This window comes from Coregonus clupeaformis, chromosome 6 (assembly GCF_020615455.1).
Source record: "Coregonus clupeaformis isolate EN_2021a chromosome 6, ASM2061545v1, whole genome shotgun sequence".
Lineage (NCBI taxonomy): Eukaryota > Metazoa > Chordata > Actinopteri > Salmoniformes > Salmonidae > Coregonus > Coregonus clupeaformis.
In genome coordinates, this window is record NC_059197.1 from 13,560,773 (window position 1) to 13,584,415 (window position 23,643).

At 45.1% G+C, this 23,643-nt stretch overlaps 1 protein-coding gene across 2 annotated transcripts in view; it reads right to left on the reverse strand.

Annotated features, from left to right (window-relative positions):
* The window catches only part of arrb1 (arrestin, beta 1), a 79,674-nt gene that overhangs the window by 31,579 nt on the left and 24,452 nt on the right, over window positions 1-23,643 (reverse strand). For both annotated transcript variants that reach the window (XM_045218516.1, XM_045218508.1), the window contains exons 2-10: window positions 20,534-20,564; window positions 16,203-16,263; window positions 13,685-13,729; window positions 13,179-13,375; window positions 12,802-12,861; window positions 12,601-12,668; window positions 5,506-5,641; window positions 2,064-2,148; window positions 1,618-1,690 (exon numbers count right to left, since the gene is read on the reverse strand). In XM_045218516.1, the coding sequence (XP_045074451.1) occupies window positions 1,618-1,690; window positions 2,064-2,148; window positions 5,506-5,641; window positions 12,601-12,668; window positions 12,802-12,861; window positions 13,179-13,375; window positions 13,685-13,729; window positions 16,203-16,263; window positions 20,534-20,564 (756 nt within the window). The remainder of the gene's footprint in view (window positions 1-1,617; window positions 1,691-2,063; window positions 2,149-5,505; window positions 5,642-12,600; window positions 12,669-12,801; window positions 12,862-13,178; window positions 13,376-13,684; window positions 13,730-16,202; window positions 16,264-20,533; window positions 20,565-23,643) is intronic.

The following is a 23,643-nucleotide window of genomic DNA, read 5'->3' on the forward strand; positions in this document are numbered from 1 at the left end:
TTTATCCGGCGTCGGAACCTTGGGCTCACGGAAGGACACAGCTCCAGACGCGGCAGGCGAGATGGGTGAAACCGGTAGTGGATCCTCCACCGGAAACTTGCGCTGGTTCTGGACCTCCGTCAGACCGGTAGAAAGGTTCCGAACTGACAACGCTATCTCCTGTAGTGCCGTGCTATGTTGTCCCAACATCTTCTCCTGATGGGAAATGGCATGGCGAACAGAGTCCAGGTCCGCTGGGTTCATTACTGGCCGGATCGTTCTGTCACGAGTTACAAAGCCAGAACCCAGAAGCAGACCAGGACAAGGTAAGTTGAAACGAAGGTGAGTGTTTATTTACAAATTCAAGAGTGATGCTGAATAATCCAGGGAACAGAGCGGGCGGCGTTGGTTAGTTGTTGGGGGTGCAGTGGTTGATCCAATCATGGCTCGGCAGCCGCCCGACCACCAGGCAGAGGTTGGATGAAGGTTCCGGACGAGTGATGTTCATGGCTAACGATCCGGCAGGGAATGGATGTTAGGCCAGAGCCTAAGAAGGGTGATGATCAGGACCAGGTGTGCAGATTGCTGATGGGATGCAGGTGCGGAAATCAAGAGAGCTCCCCGGAGCGTTCCAGAACCCTCGGGAAACTGGAGATCACGAGCAGAAAAACTAGTCCACAGACAGGACCCGACTCAGACTGCCGGGATCGTTACAGTGTGACTGTTTGAGGTTGTGGACAGGTGTCTTTTATACTGATAACAAGTTCAAACAGGTGCCATTAATACAGGTAACGAGTGGAGGACAGAGGAGCCTCTTAAAGAAGAAGTTAAAGGTCTGTGAGAGCCAGAAATCTTGCTTGTTTGTAGGTGACCAAATACTTATTTTCCAACATAATTTGCAAATAAATTCATTAAAAATCCTACAATGTGATTGTCTGGGGAAAAAAAATCTCAATTTGTCTGTCATAGTTGACGTGTACCTATGATGAAAATTACAGGCCTCTCTCATCTTTTTAAGTGGGAGAACTTGCACAATTGGTGGCTGATAGTCCAGACAGCTTCTACCCCCGAGCCATAAGACTCCTGAACAGCTAATCATGGCTACCCGGACTATTTGCACTGCCCCCCCACCCCATCCTTTTACGCTGCTGCTACTCTGTTAATTATATATGCATAGTCACTTTAACTCTACCCACATGTACATATTACTTCAACTACCTCAACTAGCCGGTGCCCCCGCACGTTGACTCTGCACCGGTACCCCCCTGTATATATAGCCTCCCTACTGTTATTTTATTTTACTTCTGCTCTTTTTTTCTCAACACTTTTTTTGTTGTTGTTTTATTTAAAAAAAAAAATTTGTTAAAAAGAAATGCACTGTTGGTTAAGGGCTGTAAGTAAGCATTTCACTGTAATGTCTGCACCTGTTGTATTCGGCGCATGTGGCCAATAACATTTGATTTGATTTGATTTGACTAAATACTTTTTCCCCCCACTGTATCTCTATATCCAAATGTCAGATTAGTTATTGAAGACTGGCCTGGCCTACATGTCAGATGTCACAAGTCATTAGTTATTGAAGACTGGCCTGGCCTACATGTCAGATGTCTGTATTATAAAGAAGGTAAAGAAACGTACTCTGTCTCCTCTGTTGCGACCGGGCATTTGTACTGTGCTGTGTTGAATAGGCAGATGTCTGCATACTGACGCACTGTGAATAGAAATTACAATACTTACAGATGTAGTATCTTAATTTGATCACTCTTTTGTTGCTGAGAATTTTCCTGAACCGCAGGAAATGCAGATGAGCTTCATGATTTACATTAATTCACTGAAAACCCACAATAATACATTGTTATATTAACAGTATTGCACTGTTCATGTAGACTACTTTTGTCTAGCTAATAGCCTAACCGCCGATAAGCAACATTATGGACTAAATGTTCAAATCCTATTGTTGCAGGATATTTCTGCTGTGACAATATAGGTCAAATTGAGATCCTACATATGTAGAACCTGTCAATGTTCTGAAAGAAACACACAGGATTACAGTAATTTGATTCTGAATTGTAGGTTGCAATAACCTGAAATCTTCATTTTCTTCACTGTCTTGTTGGTGTTGTTTGTGACGTGAACGTTGACACTGATAGGCTCCCCGTGGTAGTAGATCTGAAAGGAAAGATGCAAAAGACTCAATATTACTGTACCCCAACAAACACCCTCCTCCCCCCGAAAAAACAGTAGGCTGAGTAATGTAGAGTAATGTGGATTAACTCTGTATAATGTAGAGTAATATAGAGTAATGTAGAGTAATGTGGATTAACTCTGTATAATGTAGAGTAATATAGAGTAATATAGAGTAATATAGAGTAATATAGAGTAATATAGAGTAATGTAGAGTAATGTAGAGTAATATAGAGTAATGTAGAGTAATGTAGTATAATGTAATATAATGTAGAGTACTGTAGTAAAATGTAGTAAAATGTATTATAATGAAGAGTAATGTGGAGTAATGTGGATTCATGTAGTATAATGTACTGTAATGTAGGGTAATGTCGAGTAATGTAGTATAATGTAGAGTAATGTAATATAATGTAGAGTACTGTAGTAAAATGTAGTAAAATGTATTATAATGAAGAGTAATGTAGAGTAATGTGGATTCATGTAGTATAATGTACTGTAATGTAGGGTAATGTCGAGTAATGTAGTATAATGTAGAGTAATGTAATATAATGTAGAGTACTGTAGTAAAATGTAGTAAAATGTATTATAATGAAGAGTAATGTAGAGTAATGTGGATTAACGTATTATAATGTACTGTGAGAAATTGAAAAAGTGTATGGTTGAGAGGGATGAGGCAAAAGGAATGGCAAATAGGTCTGGCTGTACAACCAAGAAATCATGTGACTAAACTGAATAAAAAGAAGAAGAAACTACACTATGAAACATGGATAAATGACAAAGAATTACAGTAAAAAGCTTTGGAGCACCTTCAATGAAATTTTGGAGAAAAAGGCAAACTCAGCTCCATCATTCATTGAATCAGATGGCTCATTCATCACAAAACCGACTGATATTGCCAACTACTTTAATGATTTTTTCATTGGCAAAATTTGCAAACTCAGGCATGACATGCCAGCAACAAACGCTGACACTACACATCCAAGTATATCTGACCAAATTATGAAAGACAAGCATTGTAATTTTGAATTCCGTAAACTGAGTGTGGAAGAGGTGAAATGACAAGCCACCGGGGTCTGACAACATGGATGGAAAATTACTGAGGATAATAGCGGACGATATTGCCACTCCTATTTGCCATATTGTCAATTTAAGCCTACTAGAAAGTGTGTTCCCTCAGGTCTGGAGGGTCATTCAGCTACCTGAGAATAGGAAAGCCCCCTTTACTGGCTCAAATAGCCGACCAATCAGCCTGTTACCAACCCTTAGTAAAGTTTTGGAAAAATGGTGTTTGACCAGATACAAACTTACACTACCGGTCAAAAGTTTTAGAACACCTAGTCATTCAATTATTTATATATACATCATCACTCTGTTGACGGGTCGGGCCCTTTCCTGGGCTGCCGCGGAGTGGGAGAGCCAAACTCCGGCATGCTCCGACTCCTACCAATTCACCCGGGAGCTACGCAAGGTGTTCGACACCTCTCAGGTGGTGTTGGGGCACGAGGCCGAGAGGCGGCTCACGGCCTGTCGGCAGGGTGACCGTTCGGTGGCGGACTACTCCGTGGAGTTCCGGACCCGGGTTCGAGAGGCAGGATGGGAGGAGGCCGCCCTGGTCCTTTACGGACAATCGGCGTTATGAGAGGGCGCATGAGAGAGGGATGACGCAAGGCGTGCCTCCGCATCTCCCTATCAACCCGGAGGCTATCCGCCGATTCAGGGAGGAGACGCCTCAGGAGGAGGCTATGCAGCTGGGGGCGGCGCGCTTGTCCAGGATGGAGAGGCAGAGGCGTCTGTGCCAGGGACGTTGCCTGTACTGCGGCCAGGCAGGTCACCACTGCGACTCATGCCCGGAGAAGACGGGAAGCCAGAACTGAAACCAAAACTCCAGAGACTCCCGGACTTTTCTCCCCGTCAGGGTTCAGTGGGCCCGCGCTGCGCGTCAGGCATATGCACTGGTGGATTCTGGGGCCGCGGGGCAGCAGAAAACCTGATGGACACGGGGCTGGCCCTAGGGTGGAGCGTTCCGTTACTCTCCCTCTCCGAGCCGGTTCCGGTCATGGGCCTGGACAGCCGGCCGTTGGGGTCGGGCTTCATCACCCGGCGCACTGTCCCCGTGCGTGTCCGGGTGGCGGGGGCGCTATGGGAGGATATCCAGTTTTTCATTGTGGACTCTCCGGAGTGTCCCCTCGTCCTCGGGCACCCCTGGCTGGTCGCCCACAAACCCCGGATAGACTGGTCCACGGGGCGGCTCATCCTGGAGGGAGGCTCTGCCCCCGTCCTGTTCCAGTCTCCACCGACCACTCATCAGCCCAAACCACCATCCCAGACCACCTACCAGTCCTCACCTCTTCCCCAGGTCCCGCACTCCGAACCGCCTACCGCCCTAGCGGCGGTTGCCACTGGGAGGACGGCGGCTACAGACTCCGTCACCGGCCCAGACCGGCAGGCGTTCCCCGGGAGTATTGGGATCTGGGGGAGGTGTTTAGTAAGAGGCGTGCCAAGGGCCTACCTCCTCACAGGCCTTACCACTGCGCTATCGATCTCCTGCCGGGCGCCATGCCCACACAAGTGCGATTGTTTGCCATTGTTCTGGCCGGAGACGCTGGCCATGAGGGAGTATATCGACGATGCACTCGTCGAGGGTCACATCCGTCCCTCTACCTCACCCGCCGGCGCGGGCTTCTTCTTCGTGGGGAAAAAGGACGGTGGGCAGCGGCAGTGCATTGATTACCGGGCGCTCGAAGACATCACGGTTAAGAACCACTACCCACTCCCCCTGATGACGACGGCATTCGAGTCGTTGCAGGGAGCCCGGTTCTTCACCAAGTTGCACTCACGTAATGCCTACAACCTGGTGAGGATTCGGGAGGGGGACGAGTGGAAGACGGCTTTTAACACACCCAGTGGGCATTACGAGTACCAAGTCATAACGTTCGGTCTAGCCAACGCGCCTGCTGTGTTCTAGGCGTTGGTCAAAAACTTCCTTTGGCAGGAACTAATGGGGATCCATAATAAATACAATACAAAAATTTAATGTAATGTAGAGTAACGTGGATTAACATTGTATAATTTACTGTAATTTAGCGTAATGTAGTATAATGTACTGTAATGTAGGGTAATGTAGAGTAATGTGGATTGATGTAGTATAATGTGGAGCAATGTAGGGTAATGTAGAGTAATGTGGACTAACATAGTATAATGTGGAGCAATGTAGTATAATGAAGAGTAATGTAGTGTAATGTAGTGTGAAGTAGAGTAATGTAGTGTAATGTAGAGTAATATAGTGCAATGTAGTGTAATGTAGAGGTGTCCTCTACCGGCAGAAAAAAACATGTCCATCACCTCTTTGTCCAGTGAGGCCTCGAGGTGTAGTGGTTTGTCAGACATCAGGAACTGTCTGGTGGTCTCAGCCATGGGCTGAGGGCCAGGCTTCTCTGGGGCGTACTGGACCTTACGGATTACCAGGCGTACTGAGTTCCTGTTCATACACAAGGGTTAGGGTTAGACACACTGAGTTCCTGTTCATACACAAGGGTTAGGGTTAGACACACTGAGTTCCTGTTCAGACACTGGAAATCAGGAAGTCAACTATGGCTATATTAAAACATTCACATTGACATTTATTCAAACGATTCACAAATATGCTTTTAAAATACATATTGAATAAATACTTTTGCTCTAGCCATATGCAATACTATATAGCAATATGCAGTTATTGGGGACCAATGCAATACTATATAGCAATATGCAGTTATTGGGGACCAATGCAATACTATATAGTAATATGCAGTTATTGGGGACCAATGCAATACTATATAGTAATATGCAGTTATTGGGGACCAATGCAATACTATATAGCAATATGCAGTTATTGGGGACCAATGCAATACTATATAGCAATATGCAGTTATTGGGGACCAATGCAATACTATATAGCAATATGCAGTTATTGGGGACCAATGCAATACTATATAGCAATATGCAGTTATTGGGGACCAATGCAATACTATATAGCAATATGCAGTTATTGGGGACCAATGCAATACTATATAGCAATATGGAGTTATTGGGGACCAATGCAATACTATATAGCAATATGGAGTTATTGGGGACCAATGCAATACTATATAGCAATATGCAGTTATTGGGGACCAATGCAATACTATATAGCAATATGCAGTTATTGGGGACCAATGCAATACTATATAGCAATATGCAGTTATTGGGGACTGTCACGAATACCGCCGAGGCTGCTCCTCCTCCTTGTTCGGGCAGGCTTCGGCGTTCGTCTCCCCGGAGTACTAGCTGCCACCGTTTGGTCATGTCTAGTTTAGTGCACCTGTTTCGTATTCTGTCCTGATTATGTCACCTATAAGTTTCCCTGTGTTATGTTTTGTAGTTGTGTGTTATTGTCCGCCTGTCGTTTGGTGTCAAGGTTCGGTACTTTTGTGTTTAGAGTATTTTACGCATTGCGCGTATTAGTTTGCCTCCGGTGTTTTCGAGACCATTTACTTTGTATTTTGTTCATGAGTCTCAGTAAAGTCGTGTTGACTTATCCTCTGTGTCCTGCGCCTGACTTCACCACCGCATCCACATCAACAACGTGACAGAATAACACACCATTACTATGGAGTCAGCAGGAGCAGCGGCGGGGACCGAGTCGCTGGAGGATCGGGTCAGCTGCCAGGACGCCAGGATCCAGCAACTCGGATCCGCCATGCAAGAGGTCATGAACACCCTGCGCCGATGGGAGAGAGGAGGCTTGCCCACACCTCCTCCTGCCTCACCACCACCATCGGCCAGCCCCACCAGACCAGCTCCGGAGTCCAGTGGTATTCGTCTCTCGCTCCCGAGGGCATATGATGGCACCGCAGCCGGGTGTCAGGGGTTCCTCCTTCAAGTGGAACTCTACCTGGCAACCATACACCCGGCGCCCTCGGGATACGAGAGCGTTTCCGCCCTCATCTCCTGTCTCTCCGGCAAGGCGTTGGAGTGGGCCAATGCCGAATGGAGGGGAATAGACGCCGCCACCATCAGCTACGCGGAGTTCTCCCGCCGCTTCAGGGCTGTTTTCGATCATCCCCCTGAGGGTAAAGCGGCGGGGGAGCGTCTGTTCCACCTTCGACAGGGGAAGAGGAGCGCACAGGAGTTCGCCCTGGACTTCCGGACTCTAGCGGTGGATGCGGGGTGGAATGAGAGGGCCCTCATCGACCACTATCGGTGTAGCCTGCGTGAGGACGTTCGACGAGAGTTGGCCTGCAGGGACACCAATCTAACCTTCGACCAGTTGGTGGACATGTCAATCCGTCTGTATACCCTGCTGGCTACCCGCGGACGTCCAGAGTTGGGGCCGTCCATTCCATCCCCCAGCACTCTCCGAGCCGAGCCCTATGGAGCTCGGGGTGCTGGGCGCTAGAGAGAGGAGGAGAGAGATTCCGAGGGAGGCCGTCCCCTGCACCAACTGTGGTCGTAGAGGACACACTGCGGCTAGGTGGTGCTGGGGAGGGTCTCCAGGGGTTCGAGGCAACAGGTCGCGCACTGGGGAGTCATTCCAGGTGAGTAGGCGCCCAACTCACCCAGAGCTCTCTGTTGTTCACTTTTGTTTACCTGTAGGATTTCCTCAGGTTGCATCTCAGTCCCAGCATAAGGCGCTAGTCGATTCAGGCGCAGCTGGGAATTTCATTGATTGTAATTTTTGTGTGAGGTTAGGGATTCCCCTCCTGCCCGTTGATGCACCCTTCCCTATCCATGCCCTAGATAGCCGTCCGTTGGGATCTGGGTTGATTAGGGAGGTCACAGCGCCACTTAAGATGAGGACGCAGGGGGGTCATGAAGAGATTATTCAGTTGTATCTGATCGACTCTCCTGCGTATCCCGTGGTACTGGGGCTTCCTTGGTTAATCGCCCATGACCCCACCATTTCGTGGCAACAGAGGGCTCTCAAGGAGTGGTCTAACCAGTGTGTCGGGCGATGTTTAGGTGTTTCCGTAGGGGCGACCACGGTGGAGAGTCCGAACCAGGTGCCCGCAATGCACATTCCCTCCGAGTATGAGGATTTGGCACTCGTGTTCAGCAAGACTAGGGCGACGCGATTGCCACCTCATAGACGGGGAGATTGTGCGATAGACCTCCTGGCGGGTGCGGCACTTCCGCGGAGCCATGTGTATCCCTTGTCTCAAGAGGAGACGGCGGCTATGGAGACATACATAGCCGAGTCTCTGAGACAGGGATACATACGGCCCTCCACTTCCCCTGTGTCCTCGAGTTTCTTTTTTGTGAAGAAAAAGGATGGAAGGTTGCGCCCGTGTATTGATTACCGTAATCTCAATCAGATCACTGTCAAATACAGTTATCCTCTTCCTCTGATTGCGAGTATGACGGAATCATTACGCGGAGCGTGTTTCTTCACAAAACTGGATCTCAGGAGCGCTTACAACTTGGTGCGCATTAGGGAGGGAGATGAATGGAAGACAGCATTTAGTACCACCTCGGGTCATTATGAGTATCTCGTCATGCCATACGGGTTAATGAATGCTCCTTCAGTCTTCCAATCCTTTGTGGACGAGATCTTCCGGGACTTGCATGGGCAGGGTGTGGTCGTGTACATTGACGACATTCTAGTGTACTCTTCTACACGAGCCGAGCATGTAGCCCTGGTACGCCGAGTGTTGAGGAGGCTGTTGGAGCATGACTTGTATGTCAAGGCAGAGAAATGTCTGTTTTTCCAGGAGTCCATCTCCTTCTTGGGTCATCGGTTGTCCGCGTCAGGGGTGGAGATGGAGATTGACCGTGTGTCAGCCGTGCGTAATTGGCAGACTCCAACCACTGTTAAAGAGGTGCAATGGTTTTTGGGTTTTGCCAATTTCTACCGGAGGTTTATCCGGGGTTTTGGACAGGTGGCAGCTCCCATCACTTCCCTGCTGAAGGGGGCCCCGGTGCGTTTGCAGTGGTCGGCTGAGGCGGACAGGGCGTTTGATAAACTGAAGAACCTGTTCACCTCGGCTCCGGTGCTGGCGCATCCGGACCCCGCTTTAGCGTTCCAAGTGGAGGTGGACGCGTCAGAGGCCGGTATTGGGGCAGTATTGTCTCAACGCTCAGGCACGCCTCCTAAACTCCGGCCCTGCGCTTTTTATTCTAAAAAGCTCAGCCCGGCGGAACGAAATTATGACGTAGGGGACAGGGAACTGCTAGCCGTAGTTCAGGCCCTAAAGGTGTGGAGGCATTGGCTTGAGGGGGCTCAAAACCCATTTCTCATTCTGACTGACCATCGTAACCTGGAGTACATCCGGGCAGCTAGGAGACTGAACCCTCGTCAGGCTAGGTGGAACATGTTTCTGACCCGGTTTGTTTTTAAGCTTACTTACATCCCAGGGTCCCAGAACGGTAAGGCAGACACCCTGTCCCGGCGGTATGACACAGAGGAGAGGTCCATTGAGCCCACTCCCATACTGCCGGAGTCTTGTCTGGTGGCACCGGTGGTGTGGGAGATCGATGCGGAGATCGAGCGGGCGTTACGCACCGACCCTACTCCTCCGGAGTGTCCAGTGGGGCGGACGTACGTGCCGTTCGAGATCCGCGATCGTCTCATATATTGGGCTCACACGTCACCCTCCTCTGGACATCCAGGTATTGGCCGGACAGTGCACTGCCTTAGTGTTAAGTACTGGTGGCCAACATTGGCTAGGGACGTGAGGGTTTATGTCTCCTCCTGCTCAGTGTGCGCCCAGTGTAAGGCGCCTAGACACCTGCCCAGGGGGAAGTTACAGCCCCTGCCCGTTCCACAACGGCCGTGGTCTCACCTCTCGGTAGACTTTGTCACTGACCTACCCCCCTCCCAGGGGAATACCACTATTCTGGTCGTTGTGGATCGGTTTTCTCGGTTAGCCTTACCTCGGGTTTTCACCCTGAGAGTAATGGGCAGGTGGAGAGAGTGAACCAGGATGTGGGTAGGTTTCTGAGATCGTATTGCCAGGACCGGCAGGAGGAGTGGTCGGGTTATATCCCTTGGGTAGAGATTGCCCAGAACTCTCTTCGCCACTCCTCTACTAACCTGACCCCTTTCCAGTGTGTGTTAGGGTATCAGCCGGTTCTGGCACCATGGCATCAGAGCCAGATCGAGGCTCCTGCGGTGGATGAGTGGTTTCGGCGCTCGGAGGAGACGTGGAACGCTGCACACGTCCATCTGCAGCGGGCTATCCGTAGACAGAAGGCGAGCGCCGATCTCCACCGCAGTGAGGGTCCAGTATACGCACCTGGAGATCGAGTCTGGCTCTCGACTCGAAACCTGCCCCCTTCGCCTGCCCTGCCGGAAGCTGGGTCGGCGGTTTGTGGGGCCATTTAAAGTCCTGAGGAGATTGAACGAGGTATGCTACAAGTTACAACTGCCTAATGATTATCACATTAACCCCTCGTTCCATGTGTCTCTCCTCAGGCCGGTGGTAGCTGGTCCACTCCAGGACAGTGAGATAAGAGAGACTCCTCCGCCCCCACTGGACATCGAGGGGGCTCCGGCGTACTCAGTCCGGTCCACCGTGGATTCGAGACGTCGGATGGGGGGTCTACAATATCTCGTGGAGTGGGAGGGGTACGGTCCGGAGGAACGGTGCTGGGTGCCTAGGAGGGACATCTTAGATCCCTCCCTCCTGACGGAGTTCCACCGTAACCATCCCACGCGCCCTGCTCCGCGTCCTCCTGGCCGTCCCCGAGGCCGGGGTCGGCGCACGGCTGGAGCCGCGCGTCAAGGGGGGGGTACTGTCACGAATACCGCCGAGGCTGCTCCTCCTCCTTGTTCGGGCAGGCTTCGGCGTTCGTCGTCCCCGGAGTACTAGCTGCCACCGTTTGATGTTTTCGATGTTTGTTTGGTCATGTCTAGTTTAGTGCACCTGTTTCGTATTCTGTCCTGATTATGTCACCTATAAGTTTCCCTGTGTTATGTTTTGTAGTTGTGTGTTATTGTCCGCCTGTCGTTTGGTGTCAAGGTTCGGTACTTTTGTGTTTAGAATATTTTACGCATTGCGCGTATTAGTTCGCCTCCGGTGTTTTCGAGACCATTTACTTTGTATTTTGTTCATGAGTCTCAGTAAAGTCGTGTTGACTTATCCTCTGTGTCCTGCACCTGACTTCACCACCGCATCCACATCAACAACGTGACAGGGACCAATGCAATACTATATAGCAATATGCAGTTATTGGGGACCAATGCAATACTATATAGCAATATGCAGTTATTGGGGACCAATGCAATACTATATAGCAATATGCAGTTATTGGGGACCAATGCAATACTATATAGCAATATGCAGTTATTGGGGACCAATGCAATACTATATAGCAATATGCAGTTATTGGGGACCAATGCAATACTATATAGCAATATGCAGTTATTGGGGACCAATGCAATACTATATAGCAATATGCAGTTATTGTGGACCAATGCAATACTATATAGCAATATGCAGTTATTGGGGACCAATGCAATACTATATAGTAATATGCAGTTATTGGGGACCAATGCAATACTATATAGCAATATGCAGTTATTGGGGACCAATGCAATACTATATAGCAATATGCAGTTATTGGGGACCAATGCAATACTATATAGCAATATGCAGTTATTGGGGACCAATGCAATACTATATAGCAATATGCAGTTATTGGGGACCAATGCAATACTATATAGCAATATGCAGTTATTGTGGACCAATGCAATACTATATAGCAATATGCAGTTATTGGGGACCAATGCAATACTATATAGCAATATGCAGTTATTGGGGACCAATGCAATACTATATAGCAATATGCAGTTATTGGGGACCAATGCAATACTATATAGCAATATGCAGTTATTGTGGACCAATGCAATACTATATAGCAATATGCAGTTATTGTGGACCAATGCAATACTATATAGCAATATGCAGTTATTGGGGACCAATGCAATACTATATAGCAATATGCAGTTATTGGGGACCAATGCAATACTATATAGCATATATATGCAGTTATAGTAATAATTATATCTACATATGCCATTTTGCCGATGCAGTCATTGTGGAGTGGAATGACTCCATTTACCATGCTGGGCATATAGGACCTCCCCACCCAATCATATAGGACCTCCCCACCCAATCATATAGGACCTCCCCACCCAATCATATAGGACCTCCCCACCCAATCATATAGGACCTCCCCACCCAATCATATAGGACCTCCCCACCCAATCAAGTCTGAACTTTATGGTGTGAATTTATGATCGTCTTTAAAATGTCAACATTCTCCTCTGTTCACTGTGCTGGTGTACATCCCTGAGACCTTCTGGACTGATTCAAAAGTAGTTTTCCCAACCATCACTCCATCATTTGAACTACATTAATAATTTACGTTTTTATGTGCTTAACATTTTGTATCATGATTATTCTTAAATTGTTTTACCTTTTATGTATTTTGTCTTGGACGTTCTCTGAGCAGAAAGCTTTGACTTCAAAGTCAACCCCGCAGGCCTTCAGAGACAAAATATAGAAACAAGTTTTCACTTTTAAGTTGGATTATTTTTCTGCTTAAATGTCATTATGGATTGTAACTGTTTGAACCTATACAGGTTAAAGTTAGATTTAGGCTGAACCCGAGAAGCACCTTCCCTGTGTCCTCCGGTCCAGGCTGCAGGGTGACTGAGCATGGTAAATTCAGTGGAATCTGTCGACAGAAATATAAAGAAAGTTTCAACCTTAGTACTTAAAACAGCTGACAGGAGGTTGGATGATGTGCTACCTTCATTTAGAAATTAGGATGAGATCATTGATTGATTCATTTTATCTGCCAGTTAAAAAAATAATATATATACACAGTAGAATGGTGTCAGATACTTTTTCCCACTGTGGTCCCTAAAGTGTATGGTGCAAAAACATTACAACATTATACAATTCACATATGACAACAAAAACAACAACACTAACAAAAAAAAACTAACAAAAAAAACTCCTAATAGAGATCACAATGGTGGTGACCATTACCTCGAAGGTGAAAGGGTGAGCATGTTCCCCAAGCTTTTTGATCAGGCGTTCTTGAAGGCGAGTTAAGCTCTTTTTATCTTCAGGCACTGGAGGGAAGGCCTGGATGTTGGCCACGAAGAGGTCCTTCCGAAACGTCAAGCCCAGAACATCCAAGTCCTCACGGCCATAACGGAAGGCGCATGTCAACGTCACAAAGACTGAGGAGAGAAGAGAAGAGTGAAGATAATCAAGTAGCTAATTAGACCTTTTTAAATGCAATATATTGCTGAAACCACAACCAGTCTAATGACGTCATGATAACCAGACTAATGACATCATGACGACCAGGCTAATTACGTAATGACAACCAGGCTATTGACGTCATGATGACCACTTATGACGTCATGACAAGCAGTTTTGTCCACTGGGTTGATTTAAGCTTCATTTCAAGCTGCCATTAACAGAGTAGACAGTCTTTTCACAGTAGACAGTCTCTTTTCACAGTAAACAGTCTATTTTCACAGTACCTTTTCTCTCTTTCAGGTACTCTGGATCTATCAACACCACGCCGTCTGAAAGCAGAAGGAGATGTAAGAGTTATCTAGGTGTGTGAAATCAAACACCTTTCACCACCAGAAACAGTAGTCTACTGAACAATGCAACGTCTCAAGGAAATACCTGTGATTATATCACACATAACATATTGCTTGAAGTCAAACACACAAAACCCTGCCGACTAAACCATAGTAAGTATATGGAGCGGTGTTTAAAGCTGGGTCTCCCAAGCACCACAAGAAGTGCTTCTGAACCAACTCCATTACAGAAGCATACTATAGGGTGGTGAGTGGGACATTCAGTACACAGAGCAGGGTGGTGAGTGGGACATTCAGTACACAGAGCAGGGTGGTGAGTGGGACATTCAGTACACAGAGCAGGGTGGTGAGTGGGACATTCAGTACACAGAGCAGGGTGGGACATTCAGTACACAGAGCAGGGTGGTGAGTGGGACATTCAGTACACAGAGCAGGGTGGTGAGTGGGACATTCAGTACACAGAGCAGGGTGGTGAGTGGGACATTCAGTACACAGAGCAGGGTGGTGAGTGGGACATTCAGTACACAGAGCAGGGTGGGACATTCAGTACACAGAGCAGGGTGGTGAGTGGTAGAGTGGCGTTGCAAGCACCATGCTCTACCAACTAAGCTACACAGGGTTATGGTCAGGGTTGTCTTAACTAGATGAGGTTATGGTTAGAGTTGTCTTAACTAGAGGTGGTTATGGTTAGAGTTGTCCTAACTAGAGGAGGTTATGGTTAGAGTTGTCTTAACTAGAGGGGGTTATGGTTAGAGTTGTCCTAACTAGAGGAGGTTATGGTTAGAGTTGTCTTATGGTCAGTGTTGTCTTAACTAGATGAGGTTATGGTTAGAGTTGTCTTAACTAGAGGAGGTTTTGGTTAGAGTTGTCTTAACTAGAGGAGGTTTTGGTTAGAGTTGTCTTAACTAGAGGAGGTTATGGTTAGAGTTGTCTTAACTAGATGAGGTTATGGTTAGAGTTGTCTTATGGTCAGTGTTGTCTTAACTAGATGAGGTTATGGTTAGAGTTGTCTTAACTAGAGGAGGTTTTGGTTAGAGTTGTCTTAACTAGAGGAGGTTTTGGTTAGTGTTGTCTTAACTAGAGGAGGTTTTGGTTAGTGTTGTCTTAACTAGAGGAGGTTTTGGTTAGAGTTGTCTTAACTAGAGGAGGTTTTGGTTAGAGTTGTCTTAACTAGAGGAGGTTTTGGTTAGTGTTGTCTTAACTAGAGGAGGTTTTGGTTAGTGTTGTCTTAACTAGATGAGGTTATGGTTAGAGTTGTCTTAACTAGAGGAGGTTTTGGTTAGTGTTGTCTTAACTAGAGGAGGTTTTGGTTAGTGTTGTCTTAACTAGATGAGGTTATGGTTAGTGTTGTCTTAACTAGAGGAGGTTTTGGTTAGTGTTGTCTTAACTAGATGAGGTTTTGGTTAGTGTTGTCTTAACTAGATGGGGTTATGGTTAGAGTTGTCTTAACTAGAGGAGGTTATGGTTAGTTGTCTTAACTAGATGAGGTTATGGTTAGAGTTGTCTTAACTAGATGAGGTTATGGTTAGAGTTGTCTTAACTAGATGAGGTTATGGTTAGTGTTGTCTTAACTAGAGGAGGTTTTGGTTAGTGTTGTCTTAACTAGAGGAGGTTTTGGTTAGTGTTGTCTTAACTAGAGGAGGTTATGGTTAGGGTTGTCTTATGGTCAGTGTTGTCTTAACTAGATGAGGTTATGGTTAGAGTTGTCTTAACTAGAGGAGGTTTTGGTGAGTGTTGTCTTAACTAGAGGAGGTTATGGTTAGTTGTCTTAACTAGAGGAGGTTATGGTTAGAGTTGTCTTAACTAGATGAGGTTATGGTTAGAGTTGTCTTAACTAGATGAGGTTATGGTTAGTGTTGTCTTAACTAGAGGAGGTTATGGTTAGAGTTGTCTTAACTAGATGAGGTTTTGGTTAGTGTTGTCTTAACTAGAGGAGGTTTTGGTTAGAGTTGTCTTAACTAGAGGAGGTTATGGTTAGAGTTGTCTTAACTAGAGGTGGTTATGGTTAGAGTTGTCTTAACTAGAGGTGGTTATGGTTAGAGTTGTCTTAACTAGAGGAGGTTATGGTTAGAGTTGTCTTAACTAGAGGAGGTTATGGTTAGAGTTGTCTTAACTAGAGGAGGTTATGGTTAGAGTTGTCTTAACTAGAGGAGGTTATGGTTAGAGTTGTCTTAACTAGAGGAGGTTATGGTTAGAGTTGTCTTAACTAGAGGAGGTTATGGTTAGAGTTGTCTTAACTAGAGGTGGTTATGGCTAGAGTTGTCTTAACTAGAGGTGGTTATGGTTAGAGTTGTCTTAACTAGAGGTGGTTATGGCTAGAGTTGTCTTAACTAGAGGTGGTTATGGCTAGAGTTGTCTTAACTAGAGGAGGTTATGGTTAGAGTTGTCTTAACTAGAGGAGGTTATGGTTAGTTGTCTTAACTAGAGGTGGTTATGGTTAGAGTTGTCTTACCTAGGGGTTCCACCATGTCAACGTGGTCCACAAAGTCCCTCTTCCCCAGGTACACTGTGAGCTGAGGAAGACAATGGTGGGTTTCAGAGAATGGTGTAATGAGATAATGAATATAAGTACCAGATTTCATTGTTCTAAAAACTAAAACATATTTTTTTGACTAAAATATCACATACCCTTGAAAAAATGAATAATTTAAAATACACGCACAACAACGTTTTATGTGTTACAAACGTCTCAACAGTGTAAATATTGATGAAATAAATGTTTTCATAAAGATTATGCATCTTCAGGCTTCTGTAAAAGTATTGCTCTCTATAAACATTAACTCTGTCTGTCTCCAATATCCCATGTTCATCCTGTCGTTGACCAGGAGAACTCTGCTTAGAATCCTGTGTAGAACCCTGAGTAGAACCCTGTTTAGAACACTTTGTATAACCCTGTTTAGAACCCTGTGGAGAACTATATTAAATCAAATCAAATCAAATCAAATTTTATTGGTCACATGCGCCGAATACAACAAGTGCAGACATTACAGTGAAATGCTTACTTACAGCCCTTAACCAACAGTGCGTTTATTTTAAACAAAAAAAGTAAGAATAAAACAACAACAAAAAAAAAAAGTGTTGAGAAAAACAAAGAGCAGAAGTAAAATAAAGTGACAGTAGGGAGGCTATATATACAGGGGGGTAACGGTGCAGAGTCAATGTGCGGGGGCACCGACTAGTTGAGGTAGTTGAGGTAATATGTACATGTGGGTAGAGTTAAAGTGACTATGCATAAATACTTAACAGAGTAGCAGCAGCGTAAAAAGGATGGGGTGGGGGGGCAGTGCAAATAGTCCGGGTAGCCATGATTAGCTGTTCAGGAGTCTTATGGCTTGTGGGTAGAAGCTGTTGAGAAGTCTTTTGGACCTAGACTTGGCACTCCGGTACCGCTTGCCGTGCGGTAGCAGAGAGAACAGTCTATGACTAGGGTGGCTGGAGTCTTTGACAATTTTGAGGGCCTTCCTCTGACACCGCCTGGTATAGAGGTCTTGGATGGCAGGGAGCTTTGCCCCAGTGATGTACTGGGCCGTACGCACTACCCTCTGTAGTGCCTTGCGGTCAGAGGCCAAGCAGTTGCCATACCAGGCGGTGATGCAACCAGTCAGGATGCTCTCGATGGTGCAGCTGTAGAATTTTTTTGAGGATCTGAGGACCCATGCCAAATCTTTTTAGTCTCCTGAGGGGGAATAGGCTTTGTCGTGCCCTCTTCACGACTGTCTTGGTGTGCTTGGACCATGATAGTTCGTTGGTGATGTGGACACCAAGGAACTTGAAGCTCTCAACCTGTTCCACTACAGCCCCGTCGATGAGAATGGGGGCGTGCTCAGTCCTCTTTTTTTCCTGTAGTCCACAATCATCTCCTTTGTCTTGGTCACGTTGAGGGAGAGGTTGTTGTCCTGGCACCACACGGCCAGATCTCTGACCTCCTCCCTATAGGCTGTCTCATCGTTGTCGGTGATCAGGCCTACCACTGTTGTGTCGTCGGCAAACTTAATGATGGTGTTGGAGTCGTGCCTGGCCATGCAGTCATGGGTGAACAGAGAGTACAGGAGGGGACTGAGCACGCACCCCTGAGGGGCCCCCGTGTTGAGGATCAGTGTGGCAGATGTGTTGTTACCTACCCTTACCACCTGGGGGCGGCCCGTCAGGAAGTCCAGGATCCAGTTGCAGAGGGAGGTGTTTAGTCCCAGGATCCTTAGCTTAGTGATGAGCTTAGAGGGCACTATGGTGTTGAATGCTGAGCTGTAGTCAATGAATAGCATTCTCACGTAGGTGTTCCTCTTGTCCAGGTGGGAAAGGGCAGTGTGGAGTGCGATAGAGATTGCATCATCTGTGGATCTGTTGGGGCGGTATGCAAATTGGAGTGGGTCTAGGGTTTCTGGGATTATGCTGTTGATGTGAGCCATGACCAGTCTTTCAAAGCACTTCATGGCTACAGACGTCAGTGCCACGGGTCGGTAGTCATTTAGGCAGGTTATCTTAGAGTTCTTGGGCACGGGGACTATGGTGGTCTGCTTGAAACATGTTGGTATTACAGACTCGGTCAGGGACATGTTGAAAATGTCAGTGAAGACACTTGCCAGTTGGTCAGCACATGCTCGGAGTACACGCCCTGGTAATCCGTCTGGCCCAGCGGCCTTGTGAATGTTGACTTGCTTAAAAGTCTTACTCACATCGGCTACGGAGAGCGTGATCGCATAGTCGTCCGGAACAGCTGGTGCTCTCATGCATGCTTCAGTGTTGCTTGCCTCGAAGCGAGCATAGAAGTGGTTTAGCTCGTCTGGTAGGCTTGTGTCACTGGGCAGCTCGCGGCTGTGCTTCCCTTTGTAGTCTGTAATAGTTTTCAAGCCCTGCCACATCCGACGAGCGTCAGAGCCAGTGTAGTATGATTCAATCTTAGACCTGTATTGACTCTTTGCCTGTTTGATGGTTCGTCGGAGGTCATAGCGGGATTTCTTATAAGCTTCCGGGTTAGAGTCCCGTTCCTTGAAAGCGGCAGCTCTACCCTTTAGCTCAGTGCGGATGTTGCCTGTAATCCATGGCTTCTGGTTGGGGTATGTACGTACGGTCACTGTGGGGACGACATCATCGATGCACTTATTGATGAAGCCAGTGACTGATGTGGTGTACTCCTCAATGCTGTCTGAAGAATCCCGGAACATGTTCCAGTCTGTGCTAGCAAAACAGTCCTGTAGCTTGGCATCTGCGTCATCTGACCACTTTTTTATTAACCGAATCACTGGTGCTTCCTGCTTCAGTTTTTGCTTATAAGCAGGAATCAGGAGGATAGAGTTATGGTCAGATTTGCCAAATGGAGGGCGAGGGAGAGCTTTGTATGCGTCTCTGTGTGTGGAGTAAAGGTGGTCTAGAGTTTTTTTTCCCTCTGGTTGCACATTTGACATGCTGGTAGAAATTAGGTAGAACGGATTTAAGTTTCCCTGCATTAAAGTCCCCGGCCACTAGGAGCGCTGCATCTGGATGAGCGTTTTCCTGTTGATTAATGGCCTTGTACAACTCATTCAGTGCAATCTTAATGCCAGCATTGGTTTGTGGTGGTAAATAGACAGCTATGAAAAATATAGCTGAAAACTCTCTTGGTAAATAGTGTGGTCTACAGCTTATCATAAGATACTCTACCTCAGGCGAGCAAAACCTCGAGACTTCCTTAGTATTTGATTTTGTACACCAGCTGTTGTTTACAAATATACAGAGACCGCCACCCTTTGTCTTACCGGAGCCAGCCGTTCTGTCCTGCCGATGTAGCGTGTAGCCTGCTAGCTGAATGGTATCATTGTTGTCGTTCAGCCACGACTCCGTGAAACATAAGATATTACAGTTTTTAATGTCCCGTTGGTAGGATAACCGTAATCTTAAATCGTCAATTTTATTCTCAAAAGATTGAACGTTGGCTAATAGTATTGATGGGAGAGGCAGTTTACTCGCTCGCCGTCGGATCCTATACAAGGCACCCCGACCTACGTCCACGATATCTCCGTCTCTTCCTCAGGCGAATGACGGGGATCTGGGCCTTGCCGGGTGTCTGTAGAATATCCTTCGCGTCCGACTCGTTGAAGAAAAAGTCTTCGTTAAGAACCCTGTGTGGATCCCTGTGAAGCACTCTATGAAGAACCCTGTGTATAACCCTGTTTAGAACACTGTGGAGAACCCTGAGTAGAACCATGTGTGGAACCCTGTTTAGAACCCTGTTTAGAACCCTGTGTTCCAGGAAGCTGCTTCATATTCTTCCCACGGTATCTGCTGCTGCTGCTGTGAGGACCTGTGCCATCTCATCAGACAGCTAGCCATCTTCTCTGCTGTGGCCTACAGACTACTGGAGACTACTGGAGACACAGGCATGGCCCAGCCAGCATGGCCCAGCCAGCACTGCCCAGACAGGAGAATCACAGCTCTTAGCAGAGTCCTCTTGACCCTAACCCTAGTTCCAGCTATCAGATAGGTCGTTATTATAGCTGCTAGCTCCAGCTACCAGACAGGTAGTTATTATAGCTGCTAACTCCAGCTACCAGACAGGTAGTTATTATAGCTGCTAGCTCCAGCCATCGGATGTGTTTCCTAATGTTCTCTAATTGTAAATGAAACCTTTGAAAATTATTATTACGCTAGAATGGTTACGTTGTGATCAGAAACACTTATTAATGCAATTTAAATGGAGATTAGTTGATTATTTTTGGATTGTCTAAGAAATGTCTTATCAGAGGAATGTTGCTCCTTATGCTTTTATTATGTAATAAGTCATTACTAATAACACAAAGTATAACTCACCTTTCCATTGGGACTTGCTTTTTTGAATACCCTGAAAAAGGACACAGAGAGAGAGAGAGAGATAGAAAGAGAGCGATGGGGAGCGAGAGAGATGGAGGGAAAGGGAGAGAGAGAGAGGGGGAGGAGAAAATAAACAGTGAGATTTAGGAGTTGATATCATTATCATTTATAAATCAGTTTCTTCATTCAAATAAAACAAAGAAACCAAACTAGATTGTAACAATGACCAGTCAAACCAACAGAATCTCTTGATGTGGCCATATTTGTCCGGTCCTTAGATTGTAGGTTATATAATGCTGTGCCATACTGGATCACACCAAGTAAACAAAAACTGTAAACAAAAACTGAAAATAAAATTACAACTAAAATTGGAATAACTATCTGAAATAAAAATAAACAAACATTTGAAAAACTACAACTATACTGAAACTATTATATTTGACTGCAAAACGAACTAAAATAAAATAAAAAACCAGCATAAATTATGTTTAGTTTGAGTTGTTTCCCCTTCTAGACTTGGGGTTTTGAAGGATTTATTTTCTAATGGGGTTTTCGAGATTCTGTTAATGCTGCCAGTAGATGGTGATGTTTCAAATAGGCCTAGCATCACTATCACTAGCTATCACTAGCTAGCAGGGAAGGAATCAAGAGGAAGAGCTCAGAGCATGAACCAATGGCGGCAGCAAACCCAACACCAGCAGTGGTCAGTCCCGTGTGGGATTATTTTGAGTACATTGAACACTGGAATATTTAGGTTTTGGTGAAAATGTGTCAAGGTGATTGGAATGTTATATGATGGTATTAATAGCTCAGTATCTCTTCCGCATGGAACATCTAAAAGAGTTGACGTGAAGAGAGGAATTCATCAAGGATGTCCCAGCTCACCATTACTGTTAATTGGCTATCAGTCAATTAGCAGATGACACTACTCTATTCCTTAAGAACACAGCACAGATTCCAGCAGTACTAAATGTTTATTTAATTTTTTAAGCTTTTGGTTTACATTTAAATATGAAAATATGAATTAATGGCTCTTCATGATCACCCTCTGACTACTGTGCATAATATACCAGTTAAAGATTAAGTGAAATATTTAGGTATTGTAATTACAAAGGATTTAAAGTTTAGGGAAAAGTCCAATATACAGAATTATTTACAGAAGAGTCAAACTATTCTCAATAGTTGGCTACAAAGGGGAGTTATCCATTTTTTGACATTTTTTTGACATATTTTACTTACTAAGATGGAGAGTCTATCAAGACTAACTATTCCTTAGCTATGCCTGACAAGTTAATCAAGGTAATTAACCAAGACAATTTTGGAAAAATCAACATCATTATTTAAGAAAGGGGGATATTGTAAAGTGTATTGAGGAAGGTGGTCTGAATGCAATTGACTTTGATCCAGTGAATGGTACCATCAACTTAAAAATGATTACAATGTTTTATTCAAAAATGTGAACATTTTTGGTTCGAGTTTCCTTCTAAAATCTTTAAAGAGTTTTGGTGGTATAGATTTTTTATTAAGATGTGATTTTGAGATTTCTAAACTGCCCATTAAGTTATCTGCATTTCATCAGCAAGTCCTCTGTTATTGGAAACTAATAAATAAACATAACTTCACTCTGCATACTAATCCAATTTGGATCAATAGATACATCCTAGTAATTAAGAGTAAATCCTTATTTTACAATGAACGGATGGATAAAGATATCTGGTCTATTCAACATTTAATGGATGATAATGGAAATATTTTATTGTATAACGATTTCATAAAAAAATATGACCTTGTTTGACCTCGATAGACAATATACTACAGTGGTTAAGGCAATCCCACAAGCAATTATTATTTTAGTCAAAGGAATGTTGACTTATTCTGCTGCAGTATCACAGATGTTTTCATTAGTTATAGAAGGATACAATTTCTTAGATAAAAAATGTAATAACATATTACATTTTAGTCATTTAGCAGACGCTCTTATCCAGAGCGACTTACAGTTAGTGAGTGCATACATTATTTTTTATTTTTTCATACTGGCCCCCCGTGGGAATCGCACCCACAATCCTGGCGTCGCAAACGCCATGCTCTACCAACTGAGCTACATCCCTGCCGGCCATTCCCTCCCCTACCCTGGACGACGCTGGGTCTCCCGGGTCGCGGCCGGCTATGACAGAGCCTGGATTCGAACCAGGATCTCTAGTGGCACAGCTAACACTGCGATGCAGTGCCTTAGACCACTGCGCCACTCGGGAGGCGTAGTTCTTAAGAACTACTCTTACTGCAGAGAGTTTCTCTTCACCTCTGAAAAGGAAATATATGTTACAAGACTTCGCTAGGTGTTCTACCGTCAGAATAAGAACCAGATACCATTCTTTTCCTTCATCACCTAAAGCTAAAGAAGTTAATCTCAAAACACTGAAGGACATTTATCCATGTAATGATTTCTTAAGATGGAGATTTAACTCTGACTTGAACCATTGTGTGTTTTTGTAACTCAGATATTGAAACGGCAGAACATGTTTCTTCTTCACGTCAAGCCTACTAAAACCTTTTGGGATTGATTTCAGTACTAGATCACATATAACGATCTATTCATACCAACTTTAACGTTTAATAATATCAGGTTTGGTTTTCTAATGGAGGACAGGAAAGCTGAATGTATGTATAATTTTTGATCATCATGGCAAAATATTTCATTCACAAATGTTGTTTTTTGAAAAATACCCGTTTATTGTCTTCTCAAATTAGGTAAAGTTATATAAACAATCTTTGAAATTGGTTAAATTCCAAACAAGCCCTTGATCTTTATAAAAATCTCTGTAAATAAAAATCATTTGCTCAGTCTGTTTATTGAAATAAATGCTCTTTCAATATGTGAATTATTGCTGGAAAGGACAGAAGCAAATGTATTGTGTCAGAAGATGGCAGCGTGCATAGAACAGAGATGAAAAACCCAACCAACCTCAAAGTTAATCTGAACCCACAAAGAATTTCAGGATAAAGACAAGGTGAGATATTATTATTATAGATATTATTTTATTTTTTGGAATCCGTCAGGATTCGACTCCTGGTATCATATGAACAGAAATGTGTAGAATTGCAGGAAATTA